General features: G+C 43.2%; 1 protein-coding gene across 2 annotated transcripts in view; it reads left to right on the top strand.

The window, feature by feature from the left end:
• The window catches only part of USP7 (ubiquitin specific peptidase 7), a 53,631-nt gene that overhangs the window by 8,045 nt on the left and 21,525 nt on the right, over positions 1–24,061 (top strand). For both annotated transcript variants that reach the window (XM_078381438.1, XM_078381437.1), the window contains exons 2-6: positions 14,943–15,047; positions 19,002–19,200; positions 20,667–20,805; positions 21,159–21,247; positions 22,490–22,598. In XM_078381438.1, coding sequence (XP_078237564.1) covers positions 14,943–15,047; positions 19,002–19,200; positions 20,667–20,805; positions 21,159–21,247; positions 22,490–22,598 — 641 coding nt within the window. The remainder of the gene's footprint in view (positions 1–14,942; positions 15,048–19,001; positions 19,201–20,666; positions 20,806–21,158; positions 21,248–22,489; positions 22,599–24,061) is intronic.

Below are 24,061 nucleotides of genomic sequence, written 5' to 3'. Positions count from 1 at the left end.
AACTCTGTTTTGTTGTTGTTGTTGTTTGGTTGTTAAGTCATGCCCGACTCTTTGTGACCCCATGGACCAGAGCATGCCAGGCCCTCCTGTCTCCCACGGCTTCCCAGAGTTGGGTCAAATACACGTTGGTCGCTTCAGTGAACCTATCCATCCATCTCCTCCTCTGTCGTCCCCTTCTCCTCTTGCCTTCACACTTTCCCAACATCAGGGTCTTTTCCAGGGAGTCTTCTCTTCTCATGAGATAGCCAAAGTATTGGAGCCTCAACTTCAGGATCTGTCCTTCCAATGAGCAAACTCCATTAGCTTATATTATTCCATAGAGTGGGCAGATCAGTAGATAATGAAACCCATAAACAGTCATTCTGTTTAAAAGTGATTAGTAAATATACCATGTAAATAAAGCATGTCTCGAGACAGAACAGATTTGTGACTGACTTAGATGCGCCTCACATAACTGTTCTCTGGTGGGCCATTATTGTGATAATGCAGATTTTTGCTGGAAAGGATTCTGGATGATTCTGTTCATAAATCTCCTTTCAGAGGGGAATTAATAATCATGACAATCTCCACCGAAAGGGCAGTCCCATAATCTCTGGAATGGAAGTGTTGTGGAGATACAGTCTTAGCCCTCTGAAGGCCAGTGATCTATCCTTGAGTCCAACATGCAATGTAGATTTACATCTACTGAGAAATAAAATTGCCAGTGGCAGTTTACACTTGAGTTGCAGGTATGGTGCCCTTGTTTTCACGCAGTCCTCAATCCCATGTTCACCATTGCACATGTGAAGAGGGCCAGAAATTTCTGTGCATTTCCAAAGCATGGGTTCTCCCAGTTTTGACCAGTGGTGGTCCACCTGGATTTGGTTATTATTACCAATAATTTTGTATTAGAGCAGTCTTTGAAATTGACAAGCATATGTGTGCTTTTCAATTATTTGCCTACCATTTGACGATTAATGATCAGCGATTATATATTTGCCCTACCATTTTGTGGGTTAATGGACTTATAATTCAGTGCTGAACTAACAGATGCCCACTGCTTTCTTCTCACTGAGGACATTACAATCTTTTCTGCATTTGTGTGCACAGCAGACAAATCTCAACTTTGTGTAGGCGTTCAGTTGCATTTTGTTGTAGTTTATACACAGATTTATTTTATGACTGTAATTCCATTTTCATTATATTGTATACTTTTGCATTACATTTATTTCCTTCCCCATGTTCTGTTTTTCTCTCTCTCTCTATAGTTTGTGCGCATTAAAAATGAACAGGGGGAAAAAGAAACTTTGACCTGAGCATACTGTACACAGTATTTTCTGTGGGTTTTTTTTTTTGAAACTACGAAGATCATTAACTGTGAAGCAGAATGTTCTCAGTGAACCATCTTTGACTTTAAGCACTGTCGTCTTGGGTTTGAACGTAAGGACAAACTGATGTGAAATAACTAACCTCATCTCTTCTCCTGTGGTGGCTGTGCTGAGGAGGAGGAGGAGGGAAAAGATGTGGAAAAGTCCAGGGTCACAACACTGGCTCACTTTGCCATGCCAAGTTCAAACACCATTGTATGGTAGCTACCTATGGAGTTGTTACTGAACAGTGCTAGACCTCCAACTTCATGCTTCTGAGGTTCTTCCTTGCTCCTTTCAGAACCAACAAGCAAAGATGGGAGGATTAGCATCTCATTGCATGCATCAGTGGACAGGAAGTGCCTGGGCTTTTCTTAGTAATCAGAAGCTCTCCTTTGCAAATGGTGTGACACTTGTTTTAGTGTTTACACGGCCGGTAGTCGGTTGCTGGGTATGTCTGTTCTTCTGTGTAGGCTTTGCTGTCAATTGGGAAACCCCAGTGATTTGTTGCTGTATACCTTTGTTGTCCTCCCTGTACTGTGGATTATTTCGGAGCATAATGTAACTGCTGCTTCTCTTTCCTGTCTTCCCCCAAGGCATCAGCCAGCTTTACTCCATGCAAAAGCATGTAGGATGGCCACTCATTTTCTTAGCACAGTATATTTATGTCTATAGCTATGTCCATGTGCAAGCAAAGAAAACCAGCTACGAATATAGGAAGCTATAGGGACTATCCATTGTATTGCACTCACTGTTGCGTGTTCCGCTTTATGCCTGCTGGAAGACATTGTAGGTAACTTTACAGTAGGATGAGTGGCTGGTTGTTGAAGAACAAGATCAGACCATTGAGACTGAGACGGATGGAAACTGGAGAGGCTGGTGGCTAAGGTCTTGGCAGTGTGCAAGGAATGCCCTAGTTTTAAGATAAGAAAGCAGATCTCAAGGAAGCAGACCCTCCTTCTCTCCTATAGGCCTGGCTTGGCTTGAAAAGGAAGGATGTACTTGAATCAAACTGCTTACAGTTGACATCAACATGTGGCAGGGCAGTGTATAAATGGACTTAGTTGGTAAGGCATGGGGGTGCACAAGGCCTGCCAGATGTTGGACTACAGCTCCCATCAACTCTACATAGCCAGTGGAGAAGGGTAGCAGGATTTGTGGCTTGGCAACATCAGGACACACTTTACCCATCTCTGTCCTGGGGGGGGGGGAGAATGGTCAAGAACTAGGATGTGTCAGATTCAGGATGAAGGATAATTGCTGTTGGGTCAAGGTGAACATATGTTTGAATGCCCAGATGGAGGCAGTGAAGAGTATAGATTACAGTTCTGTAGCTGGTCAGAGAGGCCCAAAGAGTCTCAAGGGGAGGGTCTTTGCCAGAGGCAATTTGTGGGAGATGCCCTGTATAGCTGTGCTTATGTGAGAAGCCCCTGAGATAAGATGGAAAAGTTATGTGTGTTTTTGTTTGTTTGTTTAAAAAAAGCATAGATGTAAGAACCATAAAAGAAGTCTGTGGAAAGGAGAGAATCTGTGGCATTTGGTGATCCTTAGACATAAAGCCAATAAGAAAGTCCGGGAAGACAACACAGAAGGCCCTTGTCATTCAGTTTGTCAGCGAGGGCATAGTGTCAGACTAGAAATTCTCAAAAGGATGGGACTCCGTAGGAGACAGCCCTGTGACCCAAAGTAATTAGCACAGGGTGTCAGGATCATCCTATTCTCCCCAGAGAAATTGTTCAGAGAGCTCTTGAGATGGGGCATGAATTGGGGGAGCCATCTAAAGGAGAAAAATGTAGGGCAGATGCATGTGCCTGAGTCCCTCTTTTCTGGAAGGGAGTCTGAAGAGCTCAAGTAAAAGGCAAACACTGATCGTGAAACTTGATAAATAGTGATAAGGTGAGTGGATAGCTCAGTGGTTTAGGTATCTGGCTGCAGAGCCAGACGTTGGGAGTTCAGTTCCCCTCTGTGCCTCCTTGCAAGTAGAGCCAACCTGTTTGGCCTTGAGCCAGCTGCACAGTCCCAGATGTGTCCCCAGGAGAAGTGAATAATAAATCATTTCTGAGTACTCTCTACCTGGAAAACCCTGAAAAGAGTTGCCCTAAGTCAGAATTGACTTTGACCACACATGATTATTGTTAAACAGTCATAACAAGAGATGACGTTGGGGGCCTTATTGACAGATTGAACAGAAGCAGATCACTGGGTCCAGGTAATGTCCCTAAATGATTCCTAAAGAGTTAAAATATGAACATGCTGATTATTCCATAGAAATGTGCAATACGATATGCATTAGGCTGAAGAAAGATTAGTTTCATATATACATTGGTGCTGGCAATGATTGATCGAAAGAAGAAAGAACCTGGGCTTGTGATGGAGATCTCCATTTATATCTCACCCTAGAATGTGGCTGCTATGAACAATTATCCATGTTGGATATCATTACGAAAAATGTTAAAAGTAAAACTCCCAATAGAGTACCTTAATACGAATTTGTAGTGCAGTCATACTGAGAGTATTATGTGCAGTTCTAGCCTTACAACCCCAGAATGGACAGCCGTAGAGCCAGAAAGGTGCAGAAATGACAGAAGGATAAGGCAGTTGGATCAAATTAGATGGAGCCTTCTAGCTTATGAAAAAATATATGTAGAGGGAGACATGGCAGAGGCATGTGAAAATATGGAGAGACTTCCCTGTCTCTTAATAGTAAAGCCCAGGATCGTGCACGAAAGGTGGGCGGTTTGGGGTGGGCAAAAAAAATCTGTAATTGTTCATATGCCATGTACTTTGCAGCTTGCTCATACAGGTTGTGCTGAGGGCTGTCCTGCTTCTAACTTTTCCAGAAGGAAGCCTTTCCTTGGCCGCTGTGTGAACAGATTGCTGTCCGGCAGATTCCTGTGGCCGGATCTGGCGTGGCTCTTCTTTTGTTCTTAACTTATCCTAGTAAATTTGTGCTTTGTTTTTAAGCTGCGGTGGTCAAACGAGTTCAACCAGTACTACGTGAATGGCTCAACAGGTTGTTGGGATATGGCAGCAGAGGTGTGGAGGCAGGAGTAAACTGGAAATGAGCGCCAACTTGTCCTAACTTCCTTGAGTTTGGTGCTGTTTTTTTTAATGGATCATAGCCAACAAACTGGGACAACAGCAACCTTTTTCTAACATCCTGATGTTTACAGTGGTGCCTCAACTTACAAACCTAATTGGTTCCGGAACTCCGGTCATAACTCGATATGGTCGTAAGTCGAAGCACCATTTCCCATAGGAATGCATTGCAATGCAATTAATCCATTCCAGCCGAAGAAAAAAAATCACTAAAAGAACAAACCCACACTGCAAGACCCATTGGAAACACGATTAATCTATTCCGGCCGAAGGGGGGGGGGAAGAAAAGCAAGCAAACCGTGCAAGACCCTTTGGAAATGGGGGGGGGGAATGCAAAAAGCAAACAAATCCCACAAGACCCATCAGGAATGGGGGGGGGAACCCAAAAAACACACAAACCCTGCAAGACCCATCACAGCATAGAAACATAATCTGACCACCCAGCCCAAAACCACACTGCAAAACCCACCCAGAACAGTTTTTTAAAAAGCAGAAAGCAGCACCTTACCTCACCGGGCAGTCCAAAGCCTCCTCCAATTGCACACACTCTAACCGCTGGGGTGAAAGAGCTACAAAGAAGCAGCATCTTCGCCACCATCGGTTAGCAATTTGAATTCCCCGCCTTTTCCCCCCTGCCTTTTTCTGGTTGTAACTCGAAGCTCCGGCCATAAGTCGATGCAAACTTTTGTGGCCGGAGCCGGTTGTAACTCAAAAGGGTTGCATGTCGGGATGTTTGTAAGTCGAGGCACCACTGTATATCCAAGTGCAAAGTATAGAAGGAAAGGATGGAAACAATCAGAAAGTCAGGATATTTCTTTTCCAGGTCACCCCTCTTCTATTTCTATAACATTTACAAGTTAATTCAATATTTTTAAATTCTTTTTAAAGCACTTAGTCAGTTTGGTGTACATTGGTCATCTTGGCAATTAAATCTGGAAGCTTCAGCTGGTTCAAAATGCTGCAGCCAGATTACTGTCTGGGGCCACTTATAGCATCGAACACCCTTATTACAACAGCTGCACTGGCTACCAGTCCCTTTCCAGGCCCAGTTCAAAATGCTGGTCATTATCTCTAAAACCATATGCAGCTTGGGTCCAGTCTCCTCATATCTCCCCATATGAGCTTTCTCAGGGCTTAAGATCATTGCCAGGGCTGATGGGGACACCAGAGACAGGGCCTCCTCGGTGGTAGCTACCCGTAATGGAATGCTCTCTCTCTGGAGATCAGGCTGGTCCCCTCTCCCTTTTGTCCTTCTACCAACAGCTGAAGACTTACCTTTTCAGGCAGGCTTTTAATAATCCTGATGACTGATTACTGAAATCCCATTTTTTTACCTACTATGTTTCCCCCAAAATAAGATGGGGTCTTATGTTAATTTTTGTTCCAAAAAACACATTAGGGCTTATTTTCAGGGGATGTTTTATTTTTTTCATGTACAACAATCTGCATTTATTCAAATACAGTCATGTCATCTTCTGGTTGCTGCACAATAGTGGAGGGCCGGGGTTTCACTTAACTAGGGCTTATTTTTGGGGCAGGGCTTCTATGACAAGCTTCCTGAAAAATCATACTAGGGATTATTTTCAGGTTAGGTTTTATTTTCGGGGAAACAGGGTAAGATAGTTTTTAACATTCTCTGTTTTTCATTATTCAATGTATTTTAATCAGTTTTCTAGTTTAATCACTTTTAATATATAATTTATTGTTTTTCATTCTTTTTAATATTGTAAGCTACCTTGAGTGCCCTTATTGGAAGAAGAAAGGCAGCCTATGAATAAGGCAAATAAATAAATTTACAGAAGGTCTTAATGTGCTGATCAATGTATTTCTACGTTAAGCACACTGAAATTTTGTTTCAGTGGGTAAGATAACTTTTTCCCGACTAATGGAATAACTAGGTTGCCTTGGGGTTACCCAGTGTGGTGTATTGCGCAGAGTGATGGATTAGGATTCAAGAGACCTTGGTCTGAATCCATGCTCAGCCATGAAAACTCATGTGAGAGTGGTGGAACTGGGAAAAAACACACTCTTACGTACCTTCAAACCCTTATTGGGTCCTGTAATCTGGTTCCAGACTGACAGAACATGAACACATGAAACTCTCACTTACCCTAAACTTCCCCCTGTATTACATATTTTCTTGGCTTCACCTACCAGCACTGCTCTTCCCTATCCAGATCAATTTGGACAGTTGCCAGATCTTAGTTGTTTTGAACCGATAGAAGTTGTTGTAGATTCACCCAATGTTAAATTAAATAAATCTGTTAACGTTCAAAGAGAGACTCAGTCGTCATTTCCTGCCAAAAAAAAGAGGAACTGTTCCAGATCTTTAACAAACCCAATCACACTTATCGGCCAAATAATTGGTCCCGAAACAAGGCCTTGATTATTTCTCTGGTTTGTTGTAGGACAGATAAGCCAGAGATCCTAGCTTTTCATGTCAAAGGAAGCAAGCTGGGGACCAGGTCCATGTTTTGTTTCCTGCTGCTGCTGTTGCAGCAAGTGGAAGTGATTAGGCAGCAATTTGCCTTTTCTGGTTTGGGAGAATGGGATTATGCGCATTATGGCTTGCCGTAACATTTGTTGTGCTTTTAGCTCCATCCTCTTCTTTTAACTTACGTTGTGAGTCCCTTCTGGTCCAATAAAGGAGAAGGGCAAGAATGAACAAATGACTGACTAGAGAGAGAGATAAAATAAATAAATAAAACCCCTCAGCAAGCAAGACACCGCTGCTATATGTAAAAGAGAGTATTACAATTATACCAAGACCTCTTCAGTTTTTCAGTATTGTAAATAACATGATGAGTCATTTATCTGTTACTGCTGGAATAATAGGTCACTAGAAGCATAGGAATCCAGTGGACAATGTCTTGTATCTAAGCAGGATAATCCATTGAGCTCATGAGGGTAATCTTCTGCTCCTGTTTCATGCCTTACAGTTCCATGAGACCTACACTGTATTTACCTTCTTGTTATGACTTTGTCATCTTTCCAAGAAACTATTTGATCCTTTACTTTCCATCTTATTGGGAAACCATATTCTGCCTCAGAATGATTGACGCTGGCTTCTGAATTGTTCTGAACACTTCTTACAGTTGATACTAGTTCTATTTTTTTCCCCACATTCTGTTTAATGGGATTGACTTATAAACCCCATGTTTATCAATTTTCTGTTCTTCTCATGCCAGCAAGGAAAGACATGCCTTTGGCGTATCAGCTGGTCTATTGTTGAGAAATGGAGGCTTATCGGTTGAGTCTTCTCTATTTCTTTTACTCTTGACTTTGGGCTGATTTATTTGTATGTTATGTTTTAAGCAGTGCGGTATTTTAAAGATATTTTATTAATATTAGCCTAATACGACTTCTGGCTGGGGCTATAGAAAGACAAGGGTAGATGTTTAATAAAAATAAGACCTACATTTCCTTCTGCTATGAGATTGAACAGCAACATATGTCAAATTTCAGCTGGCTGGATATCTTGCCGGTGTGTATCTTATGTTTTCCCCAGTTTGGGTGATATATCTGGTGCTTCTCCCCCAGTTCTACCAATGTGGTTGCAGATACATTACTTCTTCAGTCTTATCAAGAGACTTATCTAGAGACTCTTGGGTCGTGGCAGAGATCTAAAGGTGCACTTCAGCCATTGAATGCTAGTTGAATCAGGATTTCTTCTCTCCCCCCCCCCCCCCATCCTGCGGTAACCCTCCATGTCAGCAACCTGATAGAGAGGGCTTCATACCAATCTCTAATAGGGATGGAGGTGACATGGAGGATAGCAGAAGGGAGACGGTTAATCCTAGTGAAAGAGATAGGATCCAGGTAAAATGCATACATTGGTTGTTTCTTCCTGAGATTGGATCCTGCCTTCATTTTGAAGCTTAGATTTAGAGTGGTTCCCAAATTTGGGTCCCCAGATGTTTTCAGACTACAACTCCTGGAAATCCAGTCCAGCACAGCCAGTGGTGAAGGCTTCTGGGAGTTGCAGTCCAAAACTCCTGAGTAACCCAAGGTTAAGAACCAGTGGTCTGGCCCATGGGGAATTACCCCTAGATGTTCATAGTTAGGTCTGTGTTCATCTGCCATTGATCAACTATAGTGATCTGGATTCAGATTTTGTTGCTGTAGCCTAACATGATAAACTGTGGTATGGTCATCGCTTGTGCAGAACTGGAGCAGAGGTTCTTTATATTGTCTCCTTGTACATTGAAGATGGAAGGTCCTTAAAATGGGTCTGTTGCAGTTTTAATGTTTCTGATGTGTTTTTATCCACTAGTCTTGATAATTACAGGGGTACTGATTCACACAAAGTCACAACAGTGACTTGGCAGGGATTGTAATGGCCATGGCATGTAAAGGAATTAGTAAGGGTGCTCCATTTGACAGTGAAGAGAGCATGTACAGGAAATTTTTGCCAATCTTACTCCCCTCTCTATTAGTTCTGCATTAGAGAACAGTGTCCTCAGTTTTTGCCTCTGTGTCATTGAGCAGCCTTCTAGGTTTGTTAACCAGGGTAGTGTAATTTTTTAAAAAATATGGCGTGTTTAACCAGTTTCTTAATCAGTTTAAATAAACTTTAGGACCTTAAAGGAGTGCTGTGAAGCTACATACAATTTCGAAGTCAAAAACTAACATTCATTGTTAAAAGCAAAGGCCACGCTGAATGCTTTTCCTGTTTATCAGCATTGGGAGTGGGAAACAGAGAATAACCTTTACTGTACTCCTGTGCCTGGAGTGAAATCGATCTTTTAAAAAATAACAAGGTTAAGGCCATCTGTGGAAACTCCAGTTTTAAATAGCAGAATAACATTGATTTCTTTCAGTTGTCTTTGAGGTAGTCTCCTGATTAACTTGATTAATGCCCGTGTTAAAGTATGTTTATCTTCATTTATAGTTCGTATTTGTATTATTGTGTTTCCATTGTCCAGGTCTACAGATATGACATTTCCTTATGTCAATATATTTAAATAGAGGGGAAGTTGTGTTGAAATGAGTGAGATTTGTTTCTAAATAATGCTGTTTTGGTTTGGGTTGCGCATAATAGAACTGTTGCAGAGCACTGGAGTTCTGACATGAATTTGTAGACACGGGATTGCAAACGAGAGAATGAAACTAAACTTTGTTTTCTTGAGCAGGGAAAGTTGCGTTGTTTTGAGGCCGGCTACAGAAGCACGAGACGTTTCATGCATACGTGTCCTTTATGTGACCTTGCATCAAATCACTCTGCTGGGCAGCCATAGATAATTAAGGAACTGTGTGCAGGTGAACAGGTGGATTTCTGTGGAGGCAAGGGAGGAGAAGGGATGCACCATTCCACTCTTTGTGCCTCACATACAGACTTCTTTCACATCATATCACTCTCTTTCACAAGATCTCCTAGTCAACTTATTGGTGTACAAGCGACAGTGAATGCAGAGAGAACATGAGAGAATAGAGGGACTTGTGTGGGAGCATTAATTTGAACTGTTCCGCCCACTTCTTGTGGTCCATAAATTAGAAAGAACTTCAGTTCATTGACAGAAGTGAGGGAAAATCCACTCAGGTATTATATACAGGACTGGAATGTTTCTATAGGAAAACGGAACATGTGAAATGCCATAGATAAACTTGTCATTGTCGTCGTTTAGTCGTGTCCAACTCTTCGTGACTCCATGGACCAGAGCACGCCAGGCAGAGATAAACTTGTAGGCCTTCTCAAACCCCTTGATTTTGTTTGTTTTCACTAGTTTGCAGCACAAAGAGAGCCATTTTAGAATCTTAGAATAATGGAATTGGAAGGGGCCTTATGAGTCCATTAAGTCCAACCCCTTGCAGGCATCCAAATCAATGCAGATTCAACAGCTGGTTGCCCGATTTTCTCTTGAACGCCTCCAGTGTTGGAGCTGACCAATTGCTGAAGCAATTACAGTTAGTTCCATTGCTGTACTGCTCTAACACAACATTTTTCTTGATGTTCCATTACCTTGTGCATATTGTAGGAAGGATAATCCTTCCTGCCTACCTAGCTACCTACCTACCCACCTTTTGTTTTTCGTCTTATTTGTTTTAATTCACTAAGTTCAGCCTTTATTCCAATAATCTTCAGTAATTTTTAAAAGAGGCTTTTGGGGAAAGATTTGACCACATCAGCAAAGAGATATTAGGTTGTGATCCCTCTTATCCAGACTCTACTTTTTGTCAGCAGTCCTGTACCCAGTTTCTGTACCTAGGAATAAGCCCATTGAACTCGGTGGGACCTATATATGAGCAACCGTTTGTAGTGCTATATGGCTAATTCCTTCTCAGCCACAAACATACTACTTCTGCTTTTTCTCTTTCGTTTCCTCTTTAGCATAGTCAGGATTTTAATTATGCTTTTCTCACAGAACAGGGGGTGGGTGGAAGACTGGCCTTCTGAGAGCCGTTGGAATTGAACCCCTCCAGCATTTTTTTACCGCTTCCTCTTGCTAGCTTGGTAATTGCAGTCCAGCAGCATATGGAGGCCTATACTCTGCCCACCCCATCTTGGAAAATAAGCTGGAAAAAAAAGAGGTATTTGGTGTTTAGTCTTCTACACACATACACACCTCTCTCTCTCTCTCTATGTACACACACACATCACACACACACACACACACACACACAGATCATATGTATATATACATATATCACGGGCGGGTGGGTGGATGCATACACAGCTTCTTTGAAACTTGGCTGACAGCCATTGGTTGATCCGAGAACAGCAACTGCCGTGGAATCCTGAGGTCCGGCGTTCTGCTTTGTCCGGTGGTCCTTCTAGAGCTCCTACCCAACTTTTACATCCAGTGTTGTGAGACGGGGAAAGAATCTATTCTGTATTAAACCTAATATATTTTTTCTTGTACCACCCCGTGTGGAAGCCTTACAGAAAGTGGGATTTGTTTTTCACATTGCTCCACCACCATCTCAAGAAATCCTGGCTTTGGGTGTAGTAAGACTTCAGTTGTTCCCCAGTCCTTTAGCTATACGTGCCTTTCCCTTCTTTTTCCACACTGAGTTAATTATTGGAGTTTTACGGAGGGTCTCCTTTGTAATTGGCAGGGACATTTTGTGGTTGGTTTTCTTTTTCTCAACAATTTCCTCTCTTTTTCCATATTCAACTATGTGGAGTAAAATAATTCTAACACACACAATCCCTGAGACTATTGCAGTAGGAACGGCAGCCAACATGGCAGACCTAAATAAATCCTAAGTCATGCTCTTTTCTGCCTTTATTTTTCTTTTCTTTTCCTTTTTATTAATGGACCATGTTCCTTGCTGTTGGCCAGTTCTGAAGATCAGTGTTTTCTATGTTGCAGAACCACTGGGTTACTGGTCCGTTAGCTTGTTACTAAAACTGTTAAGAGCTGCTTCCAGGAACTCTGCTGTATTAGAGTAATAGTGCGCCATGCCTAGAGATGGGGTTAGGGAGAGAAGACAGTTATAGAAGCTATTGCTTGAGTTCTTTCTAACTTTTGAAGCTAATGTTTCTTCTGTGGAAAAGAAAAACAAATGTGTAGTTTTACTGATGCTTCAACAAGTTAGTAAGCAGAAGGTTTATTTATTTCTGGCTCCTCCTTATAAGCTGAACATCCTACATACATAGGCATCCTTCAGTCACGAGAGACTATGGTAACGTGCTCTGAATGGAGGACTTGGAACAGCATCTAGTGTTTTGACGCTGTACGCGAAGCTGGAGTGTTCTCTCCAGGGCACGAAGTCTGGGTAAAATAATGTGGAGGATACGCTGTTACCCAACCAGGAAAACCCCCCTCTCCACATCACTGAAATAGTCAATGGAAAGGCAAGAGCCAATACAACTGGTTTCAGCAATGTCACAGGAGTTGACAGAATGAAAGCAAGAGAAATGTGCCTCCAGCTTGCATAGTAGTTTTGTACTTTTTTCACATAGAAGATTACTAGCACAGAGTTACTTGCCCCAAACACCCATCTTGCTACTGAATGGGTCTCTTCACAACTTAGAAAGGGATTCTTATCTTGTATCTTGAGAACTGTGTGCCTGGCCTTGGTGGACATTAATCACTTGTCTTGCAAACTGTCTAGGTGATGTAGCTGATCATCAAGCTGCTTGAACACAATAGATAGCGCCTAGGCCAGTCTTTGCCAGTCCATTTCTGCAGAGCTAGGAACAATTTCCGTGTACCGTCCCTTTTAGATCATCATGAGCCTACTCAAACTCTGTGTCTTCAGCTCAGGTGAGATCTTAATGTCCTGGTTAAGCATTTTAGAACAATTAAGTTGTCAAATGAGAGAAATGATAGTTAGGCATTGCTACTCCCCAGTGTCTTAATATAGACTAAACATTTGTTTTACATTTTTTTTAAGTCCAAGGCCTTATTCTGGGATTGGTCCTTCATGGCCATCCAGATTTTAGACCTCTGTGTTCATCATCTCTTCTCATCGTTTGTACTTGGGAGTGGCAGGTGTGGATGGGAATCGCTTTTTAGGAGGGGCATATATTACTCACCCCTGCTTTATTCTTTCCTAGAAATTTTTTCTAACCAAAGAAACATAGGTTCGTTGATGAACATTTTTTTTCCTCCCATGCAGGAGAGGAGAATGTGAAAGACACATGGAGTTTAGCTTGGATGTGAAATAGAGGCCAGTGTGAGAAAGACTTAGGTAGAAAGAGATGTAACCCTCAGGGTCAAAAGTGTGGAGAACTGACCTCTGGCGGTCCCTTGCCAGTTGCTCACCTTGCAGCTATTGGTTGAGGGTCCTTTGGAGGCCTTCATTTGACGGAGAGATGGGCAGACAAAATCCTTAGGAGGAGGAGGGGGGGAAAAGTGAAAATTCTGAGGGATGGGACTTCATCTCAAACAAATAAATTGGAAATATGTGCTAGAAAGCCTTACAGATTTTTCCCCCTCTGAAATAAGAAACATCTATTCAAATCAAAGTTTTACTCACTCAGATTCTTTAGCATGAAGATAATCACAAAAGACCTTTTGCAACATAAAGGAATTATTAACAGCAGTATCCAACATTGCAAAGAAACCCCTTCTTTCTCCTGCCAACAGACTGTGGTTTTTCCTTCTCTCTCTCTCTCTCTCTCTCTCTCTCTCTCTCTCTCTCTCTCTCTCTCTCTCTCTCTCTCTCTCTCTCTCTCTCTCTCTCTCTGTGTGTGTGTGTGTGTGTGTGTGTGTGTGTGTGTGTGTGTGTGCGCGCTGTTTCTTTTTCCATCACCTCTGTTCTTTTCCCCCTTCACTGGTCATTCTTTCCCTGCACCATAGTACTGACCTACTTTGTTGGGTTATTGGGAGCATAATGGTGGGAGGATGGCCATGTATAGTGCCTTGGGATCATTGGGGCAAAACCGTAATGTCATTGGAACAGTTAAAAATGACCCCCAGTGCCACGAGGAAGTATTTAATAAAGCTTTATAGATCGTGGAGGCCTAACTTCAGGGGAAAAAACTGGCTTCAGATGGGCCATCTTAGGAAGTTAGCCTGCTGTGGCATTTCAGAACAATCTGGATGCCTTTTCCAGAGTAAGAGTTTGCACCAGTTAAGCAGTGGGGAAGGAGAATGGCAGCTAGAAGGGTCATGGGAGGGCTTGTGAAGACTGCTTGAGCAAAATATTTCATCTCTCAATTCCGGATGAGGACTGCCGACACCAGGACAGGGGAGATTCATTCTTTCTTTCTCCCCCCCCCCTTTGCCCTTTTCCTGGTGAAAGACAGACACCCCCAACCCTTTGCAAAGTACTAGGGCATGGTTCTGAACCTGATCAGAGACCCATCAACTCTTTATTCCTGGGTCAGCTTATGCCTAGTTTGGATCAGAAATGAACGTATCCCCTAGAGGTTAACCACCTTTTTATGTGCAAGTTTTACCCCGTGATTTTGTCTTAGCATTGAAGTCCCCATCAATGTTAGTATAAAGCCAGTGGTCGTTTCTGAAACAGCTTCCCTGGGAGCAGCTGAAGCTCTGTCCTGGGTGCTGAAATCAGCTGGGTTAAGACATCTTTAGAAATATCTTAATTTGTTTTAAATCTGTTGCCAGTTTGGAGGGCGGGCGTTGCAAATATATGGCTTTTTTGATGTTGGTGTTAGCAGTAAATCTAGAGAAAGTATTGATATAGTTTTTGCATGAATGTAAACATTATTAACACAACAGAAGCAAATTAGGACAGACCACAACCTGCTAATAGCTGTTTTTGACAATGTGGTAACTATAGACAGAGATGAGTAATGTATGAACTATTTTAATTCATAGTGTTAGAACAAATTTAATATTTACAGTCTTTTAAAAAAACACAACTAGTATTAACTCATTAATGGTTCGGCACTTTTTACTGTGTGATATGATGGAGAGGCAGAGAAATTCAAATGAATTGACGGTGTGAACAGTAATCTTAACTAACAATTCTGGTGCTGTTAAATCTGGTGCCATTTATAAAAAGGATGTTTTTAATCTGTATGCCCTTGCGATACTGTTAAGATCCACAGTAACAGTCTTCCTGTTTTCCTTGTCCTCTAAGCTGGAGATGCTGACGATCCACCAAGAATTACTCAAAACCCGGTCATCAATGGGAATGTGGCAATGGCTGATGGCCACAACAATACAGAAGAAGACATGGAGGATGGTGAGTCATCCTTCTGTTTACTTTGAGGATGGTGTGGGAAACTGGCTGTTGTCCTGCATGGAGTGGTATGGAATGGAGACATTTTTGTATGCTCTTGTATACAGTACGTTCCAGAGAAAAAACCCAAAGAGGGACATGATATTTGCCAAACAATGAATGGAGTAGAGAAAATGGACAGTGAAGCTCTCCTTTATATTTTATTAACACAGGAACTCTGGGTCATCCAATAAAACCATCAGCTGTTTTAGACTAGAAGAAAGAAAGTATTTTTTCTTTTTTTTTAGCATGATTAATTAGCAGAACTCAGATTGCAGGATGTAGTAAGCTGCAGCTGGCAGTTTAAATGAGTTTCAAAGGGGATTAAGCAAAATCACAGAGAAAGAAGGGCCTATTAAGTGTTGTCAGACACAGCGGTGATATATTATCCACGTATTGCTTACGGTAATTCAAACATCACTTCAGGGGCACAGGTATAATTGTTTAAAACCAGATCTTCCTGAATTTCGAAAAGGGTATCTTTTGTGTGTTGTTGTTGTTTTTGTTTTTACAAAAAATCAGTTATAATATTTAAAAAAAACATTTCAAAGGAAATCAGAGATTATTACTGAAAAAGGTCCTGATTATTACTGAAAAAGGTCAGGACCCTTTTTTTTTTGCAAGACAGTAAAATTATTCAAATAAACAAATTATGCACTGTCTCCGAACCCCATGATTAAGTAATGGAATTTGATGGTTGCTCAGTTTCATAATGTGAATTTCATGTACTTTATCTGGCAGTAAAAGTTCTAAATCGGGCCCCCAACCTCCGATCTACAGCCCGGTGCCGGTCCATGGCCTTGGCCAGACCAGGCCAAAATCTCCCCCCCCATGCACTCCCCTTCGCATGTCCACCCTCACAGCCCCTTCGTGCATGCATGCAAGTGCTCATGCACCCCTGCAAGCACCCTTCATGCATGTGCGTGAGTGTGTGCGACTGCCCCACCCCTTTGCGCATGCGTGCAAGTGCCTGTGCGAGCCCCTCCCCCCGTACACAGACCCCATCCCCCCCCCAAATGGTCCATGGTGTCAAAAGGTTTGGGGATCACTGTTCTAAATGATTGGCCAGTGTTTTATCAGACCATCTAGGTGAGTAGCACATAGTGTTACTTACCGTGTTTCCCCGAAAATAAGACAGGGTCTTATATTAATTTTTTGCTCCAAAAATGCATTAGGGCTTATTTTCAGGGATTTTTTTTTTCATGTACAGCAATCTACATTTATTCAAATACAATCATGCCATGTTCTTCTGGTTGCTGCACAATGGTGGAGCGCGGGGTTTCACTTCCTGGGGCTTATTTTGGGGGATAGGGCTTATTTTCAGGTTAGGTCTTATTTTCAGAGAAACAGGGTAGTTGTTTCTGGAAAACCAGACTGCCTGTGTGGCAAGGAATGCCTTACAGATGGTGACTCATCCTAGAGAAGGACCTGGCCTCTGTCATAGGTCTTCCTCGCCTCCAGGCCAGCTTGCTTTCATGGATGTTTGGATGTTCAAAATACAGCACCTCCTTCCTAGCGGGTGCATGTGGGTAGGAGTGAATTTCACTTTTTGCCCCAGGTTCTCTTTCAGTGCAGTTCAGATGACCAGCGATAGCCTTTTCCAACATCTTAAACTGCCTGCTTCCCAGAGATGCTGAGGATAACCTTTCCTGTAGGAATGGCCTTGTACGCTAGCTGTCGGAGAGCAAAGGGCCTCCCTGTTTAGCTGATGCTGGGTTGGTGAGGATGGGGGCGGGGGGGACTTCTCGTGGTGCTATGGCTCCCTCGTTATGACTCCTTGGTTGTGAAACATGTTGGACCCACAGTGTCCTTGTAAACAGAATGGTGAAAAGATCTGCCTTTTGAGGGTAATTGGGGCAGGGGGGGAGGCATGAAAAGGCTTAATCAGAACATGGTCTGTTTTGTACGCTTGCCTGCTCTTTTAATATTACTGCTGTTTATATGTTGCAATTTCAGTGGCTTAGGTTTTTCAACAGATATTTGGTGCTGTAGTGTTTAGGTTTTCCAACAATTGGTTTATTTCTTTCTGATTTGTCCAAAAATAAAAGCATACATCTTTTAAACCCTGCACCTAATATGCTGTTTGGGTGCTTTTAAATAACATGGCTAGGGGAAGGGGAGAATTAACATTGTGTTTTTAGGGAGTTTTACTTTCCTCATGACCTATTTATAAGGGCAAAGAAACTGCATAGATTTGAAAATGTCAATGTGGCATACCAAAGTAATAAAACATAATGCATGCAGTACACAAAAGAGATAGCATGTTCTCTTTATGTTCACAGTAAACAATTTACCATATGACATTATTTAGTCCATTAGGCGGAAGTTGTGTACAACTTTAATGGTGGAGGCTTGTATAAAAAGACAATTTTCACCATGTGTCTAAAGCTAAAAGTTTTAGAAGCATCAAATGTCAAATTAATAGTGAGAAGACTTTCCATGTTACTGCGTTACATGCTTCCCTGGAGGGTCTGTAGAGAAAAGTAGTTAGATTGAAATTGTCATTGTAAGCACCAAGAATGTGGTCCCACTCCAGCAGGAAGTGGGTGGCTTGCACCCTTGATCAAGGTTGCTCCTATTGCCGGGTGATGTGTTCCCTCAGGTCAGATGTTGGCAAGTGGTCCTGGATGGGATCTGTCTACCTACTGCATCCTGTGTGGGTTGGCTTGCTCATTTTGTGGTTGTGTTTCCGGTGCCATCAGGTCACCTCCCACGTGATCCTGCGAACGAGCAATCTCCAAAATGCCTGTCCTTGACAGCCCTGCTCAGTTCTTGTAAAATCAAACTAGTCTTTCTCTCTCCCCCCCCCCCCAAAAAATGGTGGTGCCTTTCACAGAAGGGTCCCCACAGTGCTGGCGATGTGCTGTTTGCTAGTTCATGGGCCGCAGCTTTGGTGACAGGGGCTTCGACGAGTTGGCTTTTCTTGGTTTCTGCTGGTGTGTCTATAATGAGAAAGCTCAAAGGCCACTTGTAAGCCATGGCTGGTGGAAGGAAATGTTCCGTGGCCCAGTGAGGCCAGCCCTAGCCACCTTGTTGGGTGGGATTATTGGGTGGGGGAAATGGGGGGGGCGGCTTTCAGGAGCTGTTCAGGACAGGCTGCATTTAGGATCTTGGCTTTTTGCCCTCACAGTGGGAATCCAGGCCAGGGGCAGGAAATACCTCTTCACTCTTGAAAATGCACTTGAGAGACCTTGTGCCTGATCGAGAAAGTGGGAAGGAGAATGCTCTGTAATCAAGAACTGGTCACTTGACATCTTTTTTTTTAATGTTTCACTGTTTTGCTTTTTTATGACGCACTGCAGTGGCAAGTTAAATTGGCTGTTGGAAATGCAAAAAAAACTGGCTTTTTTTGCTTTGTGGTTGCTTATTGAGTTTTTTTTTACAAAAAGACAAAAGCATAACTTCTTTAAAAAGTGAAATATCATTTATCTCACCTCCAAACTCAACTCTGTTAAGACTGGATTGGGATTAAAAGGATAGCTGTGGTGGCATTGCTGTCAAAGGGATCAATGACTTACGTTTTGATGTTTTGGACTGAAAGTTGAGTAAAGATAACTCACCTCCCTTTGTTGGCCTTTTGGCAGCTTTTACCTTGCTGGATCAGTGTGTCATTGAGCATACGAGTGCTGTCAGCTGTGTTCATTTAGTGACAATTGTTAATGAGGGTTGCCCTTTAAACGTCTTATCCTTATGCCAGAAAATTTATTTAAAATTGCTGTTTCATCCAGAACAAGTGTAAATAGCTGCTAGGGTCCTGGGCATGGATACTCTCCTATAATGTGTTTAGGTATTTTGCTTTGCACACATGACCCCCCATCTTAGCGTGTCACATGATGCAAGGATCTGTGAGCCTCGGGCCACGCATGGGGGAACCAAGGTGATGAATCTGCATTAAATTGTTCTTTTCCTCTTTCGCAGACACAAGCTGGCGATCGGAGGCGACCTTTCAGTTTACTGTTGAACGTTTCAGCAGGCTGAGTGAATCAGTCCTGAGCCCTCCCTGCTTTGTGCGAAACCTCCCGTGGAAGATCATGGTGATGCCACGGCTCTATCCGGACCGGCCGCATCAGAAAAGCGTGGGGTTCTTCCTTCAGTGCAATGCGGAGTCTGATTCCACGTAAGACCCTCCAGATTTGTAGCCCTTGGGAATCTCGTGGGGAGCGTACCACAGGAAGCCAAACTTTGAGCCTAGAAATAGCTAGAAGTCCACTCTTGTTCCTAAAATGAATGTTCTTTTTTTCATCAAGATCCTAGGTAGTCTTGCAATCTGTTTACTGGATTGCCATTCCTGAAACTTCCAGGAATGGTAGCTTACATTTTTTTTTTTTGTCAGATAAAGGGGATCCCTAGGAAACCCCAGGGTTGCCGAAATAGCCAGGGTGGCCACTGATAGTCAGGGAAACACTCTGTGCCCACTTGGGTGTAACAGAGTGTGCATGTGTGGGCTTTGTAGAAAGAGATGAAGCCGTAGGGGCCCATGGGAGAGGCCCGCTGGGATCCAGAGCTTTGTGTATGTGTGTCTGTGTGTCACGGAAAGGCATAACTGCCTCCAGGTTTCAGATACATCAGCCTGAAGAATGAATCGGATGCCCTGCTGCAGATGAGCGTCTGTCTCCTTCTAGTGCAGCATTGGTCATGTGAACTGACTTTTTGGACACATGCGGAAGATGGCCTCAACATGCCTTAATGTTCAGCTCTTTCTAATTTTTGGTGAAAACTTAAGTGAAATGTAGAACAGTTTCCATTCAGGCAAGGCCGAGGAACATCGGTCGATCTAAAGAATAGATTCATCATCTGCTTTTTTATTTGTTCTGTTGGCTAACTTCTATTTAAGGATGATTAAACATCACTAAAGGAGCAAGATAAATGTTGGAGGAGATAAAAACCCCTTCATATGTTTATATTTTTTTTAATATGGAGGAGGGGCAGTTCTGAGGAAGGCCTTTATCTCAACAGGCTCCACCTACCCTCTGCCTCCCGCGCCATAGTCAGTTGTCACACACACCTCTTCTTCGGGCATAATTTGCTGTTTTAATTTCTTTAATGCAGTTTTAATGCTAACACACACACACACACACACAGCCCTGTTTCCAGCTCAAAAAACATACGCCCTGCAGAAGTTTCTGGGGGATGAAGGGCACTTGTCAGTCCTCCTTTGTCCATTCGTAGCATGGAAGTAAATTTCATATTTTACCAAGTCTCCTGGCATTCTGATTTGAATAAATAAACTTTGAAGGAACAGGGTTTTTTCCCCCCCGTTTGAACATTTTAACGTAGTAATGAAATCTGACATGAAAGCTTTTCTCCTTTAAAGAACGTGGAACCTTCTTAGGTATCTCTGGGGGAAAGCAGCCCAGTGGAGCATAAAACTTCTGTAGAGAGCAATGTAGAAACGCAACCCCTTCACACTTGGGTTCAGTGATGATAATAATCATAACAAATGTCCCAGAGAGTCTTGGAGCAAAGTTCTAAATCCAAGGGTGTCAAGAAGGAGAGTCACCTTGCGTGGCCAACAGCGAATTTATGAGCCTGTCCTCTTGTCACTGGGTCGTCCGTCAAGCGTTATCTTCTTAATTGTTGCAGGTCATGGTCTTGTCACGCCCAAGCGGTGCTCAAGATCATAAATTATAAAGACGATGATAAATCCTTCAGCCGACGGATCAGCCATTTGTTCTTTCATAAGGAAAATGACTGGGGCTTTTCCAACTTCATGTCCTGGAGTGTGAGTAACAGCCGCGGGGACTGGTGGGTTGGATAGACGGTGGGAGGCAAATCTGAACCTCTCCATGGCCCTGGGGGACCTTGGGCCGGTCTCTGTCCTCCTCCTGCTGGCACTGTTTTGACAGTGGCCCAGAAGTTAACCACTCTCCACCTTTCAGGACCCTGCAATAACTGTAGTACAATATAATGGGCATGGTGCCCCTTCTGCGAAGGGATTGGCCATGGTGTGGTCCTGCTGGCAACACGGTGATGAGCAATGCCGTACATGCACAGCCGCTATTTTCATGGCCATTTCATCACCGTTTTATTATGAGTTTATTACTATGGTTTGCATCTTCTTCTTTTTCTTTGTAGGAAGTTACAGATCCAGATAAAGGCTATATAGAAGATGATAAAGTAACTTTTGAAGTGTATGTTCAAGCTGATGCTCCACATGGTGTAGCGTAAGTGCTGCTTCTTTTTTTTAAAGGGGAAAAAATCTGCCCTCTCTATACCTCTCCTCCCTTTAGCTGAAGTGATGATTTTCCTTTCTTACAAATACGTACAAAAGCTGTAACCTGCCGGGACTGTTGTAGGATCATAGACAAAGAGAAAGAATTTGGAGGGTCATTGTTCTAATCGTAGTTACTCCAGTTTACGAAGCCTTTTGCAATGATCATTGGACTCCAGTCTCATGTCCTGGGACAGCATCTTCCTCTACAGTTACCTGTGCTCCTTCCCAGGCTGGCTTTGTCTGCCTTAGAAAAAAGGATGCTACTAAATCCTTCTCGTGAATTGTTTTCTGGAATTGGGAAAACAGGGTTTATTTTTTGTGTGTGTGTTTTTGTTTTTGTTTTTTACTTGGCACCCTCCCATGGTTTAGCTGAGCACAGTTTTTGCAAGGAGAATAACGGATAATTGGTCTGGGACCCAGGAGGGTTTCTAAGTTACACAGCAAAACGGACGGCCTTCCTGAACAACCGAGACAGAAGCATCTTGTCTGCTTCGTACCTCTTTTATGAGGCTCAGAATTCTGTCCCCGAAGAAAGCAAAAAGCAGCAGTGGCGTAAGAGCAGAGTTGGGAGCTGTGAAAGAGAGGCGGCTCAGAATTCCCTTATTGCTGCCGTTGGCCTAATCGGGGAAGAACCTGCTCCTGTCCTTGTCTTGGTCTCTGTGATGGTCCTCTTTTTGAAGAAGTGATTGGATTGCGGAAGAGAAACCGGCTTCCTTTAGAATTGTTGATGTCTCTACTTGCCAAGTGAATATGTCTTAATGTTTTAAGAATTTCTAGTTTGGAGCTTTCACGGAGAAGGTATTGGCTGGCATGTGCCCAGTGTTGATTATGGGTACTAATACGCCAAGGTCCAACGCTTTCCTTGGCCACATAACATCTGCAGGGCTGCTAGCACTTCCCGTCCCTCCCACTGCAGCCCCCAGACCTTCTCAGAAAGGTTTCCCAGCCCTCCACAGTATGTTTTTAAGGGGGCATGGGGGTTGCAGTGAGACCGAGGATCACTGATTTCTAGCAGAGGCACTGGGGTTACATTGCACCATGGCAGCCAATCTCAGTGTTCCACGATGGAATGGCGAGTTAACGCTGCCTCGACACCGTTTGTTCAGGCGTTTGCAACTCAACCAACATGCCAGGGAGATGTCTCTTAATATACATGTGTGTTTGTGGTAACGCAGTTCCTTGGTTGTCACAGGTGGGATTCCAAGAAGCATACAGGCTACGTGGGGCTGAAGAACCAAGGAGCCACCTGCTATATGAACAGCTTATTACAGACATTATTTTTCACAAACCAGCTACGAAAGGTAAACAGAACGGCTTGGAGCTCTCTTGTCCGTGGGCCACCAAAAGGCTCAGGGAACCTGGTAAAATAAACCCTCTGGAGTTTTCATGGGAGTTTCACCGGACCTTTATTTCAATGGGTTTGTGAAAGGAGTTATAGCAGATACCCTATCCAGGTGATGGCCGGCTTTCTGCTAACACCGGCTTGGAGAGGTTCCTGTTTGATACCTGTCAGGATGAGAAGCGTAATGATGCCTTTTTGCCCTGGACTTGAGCTAGCAGTATGTGTGTGGGAAGAGATCCTGCAGGGCTGTTGCAGGTGCCGGGAGACAGTGTTGATGGCAGAGAGGTTGAGAAGATGGCTGGCAAGCGGGGAAAAGAGGTCAAGATTGTTTCCTGCTTGGCCACTGACTTCTATGATAGTTGCCACTTAGGAGATCAGTTGCCATTTTAAGCTTCGAGATGATAGGGCCTTCAGCTCTTCTCATTTGTTTTATTGGCTGTTTGTAGCACAATCCACTGGGGTAGATCATCTTTATTGGGTTTGTGATTTCTGCCTTCAGACCTCAAGGTGCTGTTTTCCCTTGGTTGATCCCTGTTGGTCTTAGACAAGGCAGTATTAACAGTTATGTTTACCTAAGACTTTATGTGAAATGGGTGATGATTACTGGTTGCCAGTGGTGCTCCTTGGAATGGTTCTCTGCTGTATTTTAGACCTCCTACGGTCTTTCTTTGAATTTTCTGAAATTCCAACAATATATTTGTGGAAGAAACTAAGTATGGTTTCTTTCCTCCTTCCTGTGCTTCCGAAGTAAAGCCTTATTTGCCTATCTAAGCTCACAGAACTAGATTGCTTGGCCTTAAAGCGAACATAAGAGGGAAATTGTAGAAACTGCTCCTTGGTCATGATGTATAAATGCTAGAGGAAAGCTGCTTCACAAAATATCACCCCACCTGAGACCCAAATAAGACTGGGAAAGACAAAATAATAATCATGTTCTCTGGTACCCAAAAGAAGTAAGAGAAGTAAGAGAGAGGGAGGGAGTTTAGGGGCAGTTCTTTGGCATAAAAGCTTAAGAAGAACACATAGTCATTGCACAGCTAAAACACTGTGAACAAGGAAGTAAAACGCTGGGGCGGTTGAGCAGTTTCTTAATGCTGCACAGCACATTGCAAGACCGTGGGTGGCACAACCCGGGAGTAGGGTGAAAAGCGAGCTGTTTGGTCACTGCAGTTCCCGTGGGTTGAAATGACAACACAGCTGGTGGTTTGTCAGAGGGCTCCTCCTCCTGCAAGCCATAGTGGGGAGCATTTTTTTTCCCCGGACCAGCCGTGGCACTTCTATTTGAGGCTGGAGGGGGAGAAACAGGGGACAAAGATGACCCGTCCTGTCTTCACAGCCCTTGAGGACTGGAAGCTTAACAAAAATTAACAAAGGGCAGATGCCGGCCCCATGTCTCTTACCTTTCCTTCGTTGAAATCATGT

The sequence above is a fragment of the Pogona vitticeps genome, chromosome 13 (genome assembly GCF_051106095.1).
Source record: "Pogona vitticeps strain Pit_001003342236 chromosome 13, PviZW2.1, whole genome shotgun sequence".
Lineage (NCBI taxonomy): Eukaryota > Metazoa > Chordata > Lepidosauria > Squamata > Agamidae > Pogona > Pogona vitticeps.
This window is presented reverse-complemented; position numbering and strand designations above follow the sequence as displayed.